This window comes from Channa argus, chromosome 14, assembly GCF_033026475.1.
Source record: "Channa argus isolate prfri chromosome 14, Channa argus male v1.0, whole genome shotgun sequence".
NCBI classification, from domain to species: domain Eukaryota; kingdom Metazoa; phylum Chordata; class Actinopteri; order Anabantiformes; family Channidae; genus Channa; species Channa argus.
The window spans coordinates 22,745,550-22,757,133 of record NC_090210.1 but is presented as its reverse complement, the minus strand read 5'-3'; the positions used below and the strand labels follow the sequence as shown (position 1 = coordinate 22,757,133).

At 43.6% G+C, this 11,584-nt stretch overlaps 1 protein-coding gene and 2 non-coding genes across 3 annotated transcripts; 2 read left to right on the top strand and 1 right to left on the bottom strand.

Moving 5' to 3' along the window:
* Positions 1-960: 960 nt before the first annotated feature.
* LOC137098464 (tripartite motif-containing protein 16-like) lies at positions 961-4,011 on the top strand. The gene is made up of 2 exons (XM_067474716.1): positions 961-1,071; positions 1,325-4,011. The coding sequence occupies exon 2, from the start codon at positions 1,496-1,498 to the stop codon at positions 3,185-3,187; it is 1,692 nt and encodes a 563-aa protein (XP_067330817.1). The 5' UTR covers positions 961-1,071; positions 1,325-1,495; the 3' UTR covers positions 3,188-4,011.
* Positions 4,012-6,903: 2,892 nt separating this feature from the next.
* Positions 6,904-7,022, bottom strand: LOC137099083 (5S ribosomal RNA). Its single transcript, XR_010910722.1, has one exon. It is a non-coding gene; the product is annotated as a 5S ribosomal RNA (ribosomal RNA).
* Positions 7,023-7,413: 391 nt separating this feature from the next.
* LOC137099051 (5S ribosomal RNA) lies at positions 7,414-7,532 on the top strand. The gene has a single exon (XR_010910697.1). It is a non-coding gene; the product is annotated as a 5S ribosomal RNA (ribosomal RNA).
* The last annotated feature ends 4,052 nt before the right edge of the window (positions 7,533-11,584 follow it).

Sequence of the window (11,584 nt, the reverse complement as noted above, 5' to 3'; positions counted from 1 at the left end):
TCCTGTTAATGTCTCCATATATTCTTCTACAATGTCAAAAATGGAAAGACTGTGTGTAAAAGGCTAAAAAATATGTTGTGAAAATCCTCCAATTAATGAACGGTTTTGTAAAAGGCAGCACATGAAGATTTTGGCCAGTGTTTCCATTTCCTCCACACTGTTCAGATTCTGATTCACTATGAGGATCTAAAAAATACACAACACTGAGTGTCTCACTGTTGTTCAGGGACTAAATGAACAAAGTACGTGAGGTACTGCAACAGTTATGCTCTAATGAGACGACTTGCTGATTTCCAGCAGATGTCGCCATTTTAACTGTGTCAACACATTTGCTTCATATTGATTCAAAGCTTCAGTAGAACAAAGTAAATTATGAGAAAAAAGCCAGAATTCTGAAACAAAAGTCACATTCAAAAACATATTTATAGCGACTCTAATCCTCTGCTCCACAAAGTACCATTTCTAGTAATGAATAAAAGAATATAAGTGTTATAGAGACGTGTTAATACACAGAAACAACAGCAGGTAAAGGTGGAGCTGATATAATGTCTTTATGTGCTGACAGCTGCTTCAGCCATTACAATACATCATGATCAGTACCTTAAATAACATCAAATGGAAATACTCCAGTAAAGTACAAGTACCTCGAAATTGTATTCAAGTCCAGAACTTGAGTAAATATACTTAGTTCCTTTACTTAGCTGTATATGAGGCAGTTACCTGCAGCTCAGGTGCTCCTTGTCAGCTCCAGAAAATAGAAGCTTAGAACCTCAGAACAGCTGCTCTCCACCACATGCTCATTGTGAGGGAAATTTGATAATCTAGTAAGACATCCTGTCTCTGGCTCCACAAAGAAGTGTGTTAGCTAGGCACCAACCCTAAAACTACCCACATCTGAACATTTGCTTCCCAGCAGGAATCAGTACAGATGATCAAGTGACAAGAACTTGCTAAGTAGACTCCGGACCACATTGTATGAAGGCTGATTTGCATTGACTCATCTCTTACTGGGATTACTGTTGTATGCAGCGCAGTGAAATATGAGTCGCTCATGATATGTTTTTTCTCTAGGTGAAAATTTTATCTACTCTGTGATATAAATGTGTAATAAAATTTGTATTGTAATGTTTCTCGTCTACCACATGAGTAGAAATCATCAGATTTTGTCATTGATTTTTTGAAACTATTCTGAAACTATAACTGAACCAGTTTTCAGTCTGAAATTTTTGTTCTATAAAAAAATTCATCCCTATTGCTGCTGCTTTCAAACACAGTGAGCTCCTCCCTTTTAACAGATTTATTTTTGTTCCTTCCTCCTTCACAGATCTGTCAGTGTAAGGATGTGTGTAAACAACATGGAGGTACATGCCAGAGCTGGTAAAACCTATTGACTGCATCATGGGAACAAGAGCAAAGATCAGTTTTCTATCAGGGCACAGAGCTTGTTGTTCTTCGAACAAAAGTGAAACTATTCAACAATCGCAGTCGGGGGAAAATGGCAAAGCAAGGAAATCAACTGGATCAAGAAAAATTCTCCTGTTCGATCTGTTTAGAGGAACTGAAGGATCCAGTGACTCTTCCCTGTGGACACAGTTACTGTCTGAACTGTATTAAAACCCACTGGGATGAAGAAGATGGAAAGAAACTCCACAGCTGTCCTCAGTGTAGACAGACCTTCACACCGAGACCTGTCCTCGTGAAAAACACCATGTTGGCTGAATTAGTGAAAGAGCTGAAGAAACCTGAGGTTCCAGTTGCTCCTGCTGATCACTGCTATGCTGGACTTGAAGATGTGGCCTGTGATTTCTGCACTGGGAAAAAACTGAAAGCTGTTAAGTCCTGTTTGATGTGTCTGGTCTCTTACTGTGAGAAACACCTGCAGCCTCATTATGATGTAGCACAGTTAAAGAAACACAAGCTGGTGGAGCCGTCCAAGAACCTCCAGGAGAACATCTGCTCTCGTCACGATGAGGTGATGAAGATGTTCTGCCGTACTGATCAGCAGTGTATCTGTTATCTCTGCTCTGTGGATGAACATAAAGGCCACGACACAGTCTCAGCTGCAGCAGAAAGGACTGAGAGGCAGAGAGAACTCGAGGGGAGTCGACAACAAATCCAGCAGAGAATCCAGGACATAGAGAAAGATGTGAAGGTGCTTCAACAGGAGGTGGAGGCTCTCAATCGCTCTGCTGAGAAAACAGTGGAGGACAGTGAGAAGATCTTCACTGAGCTGATCTGTCTCATGGAGAAAAGAAGCTCTGAGGTGAAGCAGCAGATCAGATCCCAGCAGGAAACTGAAGTGAGTCGAGTCAAAGAGCTTCAGGAGAAGCTGGAGCAGGAGATCACTGAGCTGAAGAGGAAAGATGCTGAGCTGGAGCAGCTCTCACACACAGAGGATCAAAACCAGTTTCTACACAACTACCCCTCACTGTCACAACTCAGTGAATCTACAGATACATCCAGTGTCAACATCCGTCCTCTGAGATACTTTGAGGATGTGACAGCAGCTGTGTCAGAGCTCAGAGATCAACTACAGGACATTCTGAGACAGACATGGACAAACATCTCATCATTAGTGACTCAAGTGGATGTTTTACTGCCACAAGCAGAACCAGAACCAAAGACCAGAGCTGGATTCTTAAAATATTCATGTGAAATCACACTGGATCCAAACACAGCAAATGAATATCTGTTATTATCTGAGGGAAACAGAAAAGTAACGGTAATGAGTCAAAAACAGTCTTATTCTAGTCACAAAGACAGATTCATTCATTGGTATCAGGTCCTGAGCAGAGAGAGTCTAACTGGACGTTGTTACTGGGAGGTGGAGTGGAGAGGGACAGGGGTTGATATAGCAGTCGCATACAAGAACATCAGTAGATCAGGATTTGGTGATGAATGTGGATTTGGATACAATGACAAATCTTGGGCACTAAGATGTTTCCAAAATAATTGGAAAACAAAACAATTTTGTTTCAACAATATTAAAACTCCAGTCTCAGGTCCTCAGTCCTCCAGAATAGGAGTGTACCTGGATCACAGAGCAGGTATTCTGTCCTTCTACAGTGTCTCTGAAACCATGACTCTCTTTCACAGAGTCCAGACCACATTCACTCAGCCTCTACATGCTGGACTTTATGCTGGTTTTGAGGATGGAGACACAGTTAAGTTCTGCAAACTAAATTAGACAAAGACCATTTTAGTTTCTCTTGGTTAAAATCAGAGGGGACCAAAAAGAAGGGAGTTGCAGTAGACAAGTACGGAAGCGACAGACTGTGAACCAATATGGCAGCGGTATGAAGTGTGAGGGAGAGACAGAGGCGGTTGATGCTGCAAAGGTGGAAGTAGGCCGACTGTGTTGTTATTCATGTGGGAAGTAAAGGAGAGTGTGCTATCGAGGATGACATCCAGACTCTTAACCTGAGGGGAGGGAGAGAGAGAGGAAGGGTCAAGAGAAATTGCAAAACTGTTGTAACAGTAAAAGTGAATTTGATATTTATAGTATGTAAATGATAAAAACAAGGGACTCAGGACAGAACCCTGGGTCACACCTGTGGGGACTGGGAGTCAATATCACTGCATCTGCTTTTAGTTTCTCTAAACTGGCAAATTCTTGATGCAAACTGTATTTTGTTGGTCTTTACATTTACATGTATTGTAGTTTTTAAATTGACATACAAATGAAATATGTACTTAAAAAGTGTAATTATGGTGGTAATGAAATTTCTTTGACATAATTGAGGTCTGTGAGATGGGTTTTAATGATTTGCTCTAAATCTAACAGTTCCTTTATATCCTGAAAATTTATGTGAAAATATTAGCAACCGAAACCTGAAATCTGAGGGTCCGTTCATCCCACTAACCAGGGATGGAGTTTAGTAAGTTTGTCCAAACTAGTTTCTAGTTTCTATGTTTTTAGTCTGACAAGTGAAGATATACAGTAAACACATTATGTTTAGTTCTGTAAACCTGTTGGAAGTGAAGTGGTAAATAAAGTGCAGACATTCTTGATTCTATTTTTACTGTTCCTTTGCTTTTACTCGTCCTCCCTCCCCACCTGTGTTTCACATCTTGATGTTAATGTTAAATGGCTTTGTTTAAACTTCTCAGTTTCAGCTTCACTGCAACACAGTCTCAGCATGAAGAGCTGAGAAGCAGAAGATGGAGAAAGGAAAGAAAGTTTTGTTTGCCATTGCTGCACCCTGTAGGTAACCAGTGCTGATAAAAATACTTCAGTAAAAGTCAGTTTTACTCTGCACAATTCTTCTCTCTTTTCCCCCTGAGCTTGATTTCTTCCTCTGAATCCACATTTATGTACCAGCAGCATCCAGTCAGAATTTTACTGCCACTTGATTCGTTCATCAAACTTTCAGTGTAAATTGTTTTCTGTGTTGTCACAAAACTGGATTTAGTAAAAGCTGCAGTGTTGCTGAGATGAAGATGGCAGACGGGGTAGAAGTACACAAAATGAATTACTCGTGTAAAAAGCAAATACTCCAATACAGATATCACTGCAACTTCTTTACTGAAGTTAAAGTATTAGCTACCTGCACTAAAACTCAGTCCAATAATAAAAACTATGTGTGTTTAAACCTACTGGATTTGATCCTGTTGAATTTGCAATTTTAGTTCAGATTCGTTCAACAAACTGTCAAAGGTGAAAATTATGAGAAACATATGAAGGACGACAATTTATTTGAATTTTGACTTTTTCCTCAGAATTCTAACTCTAAACTCAGGATTCTTATAATTTTTTTTCAAAATTCATTATTCAAATAACTTTATTAAACCCATATGGAAATTGTGTTGTCTTGTTACAGCTGCTCTCTGCAGGAAAAGTAAAAAAACAAAGGAAAAGCACTTCAACCAAACCAAGGAGAAAAACCACATGGACAAATGAACAATCTACTGAAATGCAACTAAAAACAAAATATGATAGATAATAATTGACCTTAAAATAAAATAATAAATAATTGTCCTTTTCACCTTTCAGTCCCCTCCTGTTTACAAGAGGGGGACGAGTTGAACAGTTTATGTCTCCTGCGTTGTTCTATGATCAGTCTCTGGCTGAACGTGCTGCTCTGTACAGCCAGCACACAGTGGACTGGGTGGGAGGGATTGTCCAGGACTGAAAGGAGTTTGGACAACATTCTCCTCTCAGCCACAACATGCAGAGGGTCCAGATCCTCCCCCAGAACAGAACCAGACCTCCTTATCAGTATATTCAGTCTGTTACCATCTGCCACCCTCATACTGCTGCCTCAGCAAACCACAGCATAGAAGATGGAGCTGGCTACCACAGACTCAGAACATCCAGAGCAAGGTGCTGCAGATGTTGAAGGACATTAGTCTCCTAGAAAATACAGCTGCTCTGTGTTTTTCTTTAGATTGATGCTTCATTAACTGACCGGTCCAGTTTATTGTCCAGGTGGACACCCAGGTATTTGTACTCTGAAATTTCTATGAATCATAAACTTGTGACAGTATTTAATGATCAATATCCAAATATGAAAATGTAAATAACTTCCCGTTCGTTTTGCCATTATTATTAAGGGTCAACATAAGCAGCACTTAGCATCATTAGCGTGTCTTCACTCCGCTTTGCTAAACCACCGGTGCGTCTCATAAGGACGCTGTCACAGCCGGTCAGTGACGGTGTTACTGAGGAAATACGTACGTGAATCGCATCATTGGCTGAAGCGGACAGTCACTCACTGAATCACTGCGAAATAACAGAATAAATTGTTGTGTTTTTTATTTTCAAATCAGGTTGGATGTTTTTCTGTGCGCGGAAACAGTGTCAGCAGCGCGCAATTGCGCACGCGGGCAGCTTAGAGGGAACATTGCTTCCACCGCCTCTCCCCGTATGAAGAGAGGGTCGACAGGAGTCCAGGACTTCCTATAGTCCACCATCAGTTTCTTTGTTTTACTGACGTTGAGCTGGACATGATTGTTCTCACACCAGTTAACAAAACTGTCCATCACTGATCGATACTTTGTGATATCTCCACCCTGGATACATCCAACAACCACAGAGTCATGAGAAAACTTCTGAAGGTGGCAGGACTCTGACTTGTACCTGAAGTCAGAGGTTTACACGATGAAGAGAAAGGGGGGTAGGACTGTCCCTGGGGAGCACCTGTGCTGCAGGTAACAGTGTCAAACGCACAGTTCTGTAGGCGGACGTACCGGGATCGGTCAGGGAGGAAGTCCAACATCCAGGCAACCATGGGGGTGTCAACGAGCATGTTGTTTAATTTCTCCCCCAGCAGAACAGGCTGATTGTGTTAAAGGCACAAAAGTCAAAGAACATGATCCTGACAGACCCCCAGGCTTGTCCAGGTTGGTGTAGATCCGGGGTAGTAAGTGGATGAGGGCGTCCTCCACTCCCAGCTGAGGGGGATAAGCAAACTGGAGGGAGTCCAGAGATGTCACAACATCCCTGCCACAACATCCCTGCAGGGCATTTGTGGCCCCCTCGGATTAACCATTAGTTATTTATTACTTTGTCTTATTATTTTTTTACCTTTGCTACATGTTCTGATCTCCAGTCTATGAGGGAGGACACACATACTAGTACTTAATACTGACTTATGGGAAATGGAGTCTAAAACAAAGGCAGGACTTACTAGAGTTCGTGGGGAGACGGGCTGAGTTTAGCGGTTTGACAACGTTATTGTGCCGGAGGATTTTAGCAGAGAAAGGAAAAAGTCACCGGCACCACCAAGTTCTCGTGTCCTGGATCAGATCAAAATTGGTCTGAAGCAAATTGGAGAAGGGATTCTTTGTTTCAGTCATTTGTCAAAAAGAAAAGTCCCTTTGTCACATTGTGAGGGTTGGATGCTTCACCTGTGATGATAACAAAGTGCATATTTTGAGGTTTTGGATTGTTGCTGAGGAAAAAGCTTACAGCACCTGGTATTCCCAGGCGGTCTCCCATCCAAGTACTAACCAGGCCCGACCCTGCTTAGCTTCCGAGATCGGACGAGATCGGGCGTGTTCAGGGTGGTATGGCCGTAAACCACGAGAGTTTTGGCAAACAGGCCTTTTGAGAAGGAGGTGGTCGACGATCTCTGGCTCTTGTCAGGTGTCACATCACTCTCGATGTGAGCAAATGAAGCACGGGGGGCATCAAATAAACAGCGGCGTCTTGGAGAGGCGGCCCCCAGCAGCAAAGTGCTTCCACAGTCCTAGTCTGCTCTCAGCTGGTTGCTGCTCTGCTCTTTCTAACAACGGATCACAGCAGATCAGGAGGAGCAGTTACTAAGTATTTCCGCCTCCTCTTTAGCCACCCTCCAGCCGGTAGCTCCTCAGGCGAGCACCCAGGTGGTCTATGGCTGAAACTGAGCCAGTTGGATGGGATGCTGGTGATGATGTGCTTGTATAAAATGTGTGTTTGTGCACGGAGCTGTGGCTTACGGCCATACCACCCTGAACACGCCCGATCTCGTCCGATCTCGGAAGCTAAGCAGGGTCGGGCCTGGTTAGTACTTGGATGGGAGACCGCCTGGGAATACCAGGTGCTGTAAGCTTTTCTTTTTCCCCCCAGTTTTCTCTTACAGACAGTAGAGGGCGCTGCTGCTGCTGCTGCTTCACTGTAGACAGACTGTTTAAAAGCAAGGAGTGGACGGGGGAGCTGTGTGAAGAACCTCTGGCAGAAACTTCCTCTCACGTCATGTTCACATTATCTTTCATTATGGGTTTGTTCGGTAAAGGCAGCAAAATGTTCCCTCCCAACGTTTGACTGATGTAAATCCTAAGAGTTTTACTCCTGTAACAAAGTCTACACATCGTTTGAAGTGGCAAGAACATGGAGGCAGATATTTGCTCCCAGAAGTGCAGCTGTCAACCACAATTCGCCACTGTCCTCCTTTAACACACCTTTCACTGTCAGGTGTGTAATAGAAGTTGGTGCTCCGCTCACTGCCAAAGAGGAAAGTGGAGGAAAACCTGGGCAAGAGTGTCAAGACACCATTTTAAGGTCCGTCCAGAGACGCAGAATGAAAATCACAATGACCATCAGCACAGCTGCATTTTGCGAGACGGTTGGGCCCAAAGTAGAATCAGAGGTGCGAGGGCCATCCTTCGGCGGGAGAGCGTGAGTCAAACATGGACATGGAAAACATTCTCTTCGCCGTGGATCGCAATGATGAACGTGATGGAGGCTGGAAAGTCACAGTGATTAGCAGACAACCTGACAGTTTGCTGAGGGAACTGAGGACGTAATAAGCAAAGTGATGAGAGCAGGTGAAACTGATTACCGGTGATTAGTAAAGCGGAAACAATGCTACGGGACCAGGAAAGAGGAAGTGGCTGCAAAATAAAAGTCATAAAGAGGAAGTGAAGTTGGGGATCCTGACAAAAGTTTAGGATCGGATGAGCTACTGATTCTTTCCTGTGTGAATCCACTAAGATTGCGTGAAGCTGTCCTTATTATAGAGTAGGTCACATGATAAAACACCCTGACGTCACAGTGAGCCTTAATGTAACCTGTTGTGTGAGTATCCTGAGATACCCAGTCAAGATTAAATTGATAAATGAAGCACGAGGAAAAAAAGGCTGGGAGCAGTAGCCTGAGGGTGGAGAATGCTCTGCCCAGCAACAGAAGGTTAGAAAACTAATGTGTGATGTATGAGGTTTAGAACTGCATAGGATGGAGACTTGAAACTCTGTTGATGTACTTCTCTCTTGCAAGATAATAAAACCCTAAAAGACGTCCTGGATGTTGAAGCTTCTTTACCGATTACACTGGAGGTGTCTAAGAATCAGAGTTGCCTGATTCCAAGACGGCGCCAGTGTGTATTTGCTGTAGAGCTGAAGACATGTCTGGCGCGCTTTCCGGTGGACTCGTTGGATGAGCTTGGAGTGGTTCATGGCCTTTTCCCCTCCTGGCACTCATTGGAGCCTGTCAATGCCTGGCTGGTACCTGTCGTTGGTCCGGAGGACCTGTTCCAACGCCACCGTCCCTGTTCTTCTTGTCCCAGGCACCACGGGGTAAATCTGGAGAACCTGCGGCCTCTCTATTGTGATTATTTTAATTTCCCGCGTACGTCGGGTCGAGGGGCCACAGTTTATGAATCTACATATAAATGTAACCAGCCATCTCTGTCGTCTTCTTTTTCCAGCTTTGAACTTGACTTGTTTGAACTGGGTCGCTATCAACCTGTGCTGTGCGTCGTCCACCTAAATACAATAAGGACTTTCTTCATGAATTTTCTGAATTTTTTGGTGATATCATGCCTAAGTATGATCAAGTCCTTATCGTTGGAGATTTTAATGTGCACAAACAATGTCCAAGGACTTTTTAAGTCTTATTGACTCTTAATTTTCTTCAGCACGTTTCGAAACCCACGCACAAGCATGGACATACTCTTGACCTGGTTTTAACTTATGGTCTGTCTGTTACCAACTTGAGGATTTGTGATACAGTGTTTTCTGATCATATGGCTGTATTATTTGACATTACGCTGCCCTTTAACACCTGTATTATTTGACATTACGCTGCCCTGTAACACCTGTATTATTTGACATTACGTTGCCCTGTAACACCTTTAAGCCTCGCGCTCCTCCTCGGTGCGTCCGTATTATTAACCCTTCCACTGCCGCTCAGTTCTCGGCCTCACTCCTGAGTCTATGTGTTCCGATGCAGAGGAGCTCAGCTCCTGGTTTCATTCAACCTGCCAAACAGCACTAGATGCCGTGGCTTCGTTAAAGTCCAGGCAGCCTAAAGTTAAAGCTGAGCCGTGGCTGAATCATTCAACTCGCGCTGTCAGAAGCGAGTCTTGAAAAGCTGAACGAAAGTGGAAGAAGGACAAGCTGCAGGTCTCATTCCAAATATTAAAGGACTGCTGGTCGTTATCAGGCTGTTGTAAAAGAGGCAAAAAGGGAACAGTTTTCAAATATCATCCTGTCAAACCGTCACAAGCCTCGTGTTCTGTTTAACACCATATATGTTGTTCTTAATCCCAGAGGACTGTTTGTGAGGAACCTTCCCTGGAAGCATGTGAAAACTTTAAGTTTTTTGTAAATAAGGTGAATAATGTGACGGCTCTCATATCACCACCTACTTCTGACCCTTCAGTGTCTGTGTTGTGCCCTGTAACTTGTCACCAGTTTGAGCCTGTGACTTTGTCTTTTTTATATGAGACTGTTAGACATCTGAAGCCCTCAGGTTCCCCCACTGATGTGGTTCCACCACAGTTTTTTAAAGAGGTTATCACTACTCTGGGGCCTTCTGTTCTTGTTGTCTTCCCAAGACACTGCAAACATGCTCCAGTGCAGCCACTGATTAAAAAAACAGTACTGGATCTCAGTGTGTTGTCCAATTTTAAGCCCATTTCTAAACTTCCCTTTCAGTCAGAAATTCTGGAGAAAATTGTATATGTCCAACTGAAGGACTTGTTAGAAGAAAACAGCATTCTTGAGGTTTTCCAGTCTGGCTTTAAATCGCTTCACAGCACAGAATTGGCACTGCTGAGGGTTTGTAATGACATCCTCTTAGCTAGAGACGCTGGGGACTCTGTGTGGTCTTGGTGCTACTGGATCTTACTGCTGCTCGTTCCGAGGAATGGATAGGCATCTCACTGCTCTGGAGTGGTTTAGGTCACACAAATGGATAATGTCCAGTCCTCTTCTGTTCCTCTGTTATATGGGATTCCGCAGGGCTCAATTCTTGGGCCTCTGCTTTTTCCCCCTCTATCTGCTCCCCCTTGGCATAACTGTCCTTTCCACTGTTATGCAGATGACACCCAGATATATGTGCCACTGAGACAGAAGGATGGCTACTCCATAAGCTCACTGATGGAGTTTCTTGAGGAATTACAAGCCTGGATGGCTCTTAATTTCCTCCACTTTAATGAAAAAAACACAGAGGTTATTGTCTTTGGTCCAAGCACGAGAAGTGAGCCCCCTCTTGAAGACCTGGGCCCTTTGACACAATTTGTTAAACCTACTGTCACTAATTAGGGTGTTAAGAGGGACAGTGGTTTTAGCATGGACTGGCAGGTTAGTGCAGTGGTGAAATCCAGCTTCTTTCATGTAAGACAATTGGCAAAAGTTAAACCATATTTGTCAAAAACGCACTTTGAGACAGTGATTCATGCTTTTGTCACAACTCGGCTGGATTACTGTAATTCTCTGTATTTTGGTGTCTCTCACTTGTCCCTGTCCCGTCTTCAGCTGGTAGAAAATGCAGCTGCACGTTTGTTAACTGGAACACGGAAGAGAGCACATCACCCCGGTTTTCGCATCGCTGCCTGTCCATCTTAGAGTTCATTTTAAAATTCTTTTATTTGTTTAAGTCCTTAAATGGTCTTGATCCGCCCTATCTCTCTGAGTTGCTATATGTGCACTCCCCCTCCAGGTAACTCAGGTCTTCTGACCAGCTGCTCCTGGACGTGCCGAGAACTCGGCGGAAGCTCAGGGGAGACAGAGCATTTGCTGTTGCAGGCCCCAATTTGTGGTATGCACTGCCTTTGCAAGTTAGACAGGCCTCCTCACTGTGTAGTTTTAAATCGAAGCTGAAAACTCACTTTTTGTCCCTGGCTTTGGACCCAGTATGAGTAGGTGACTGTACTACTTTATT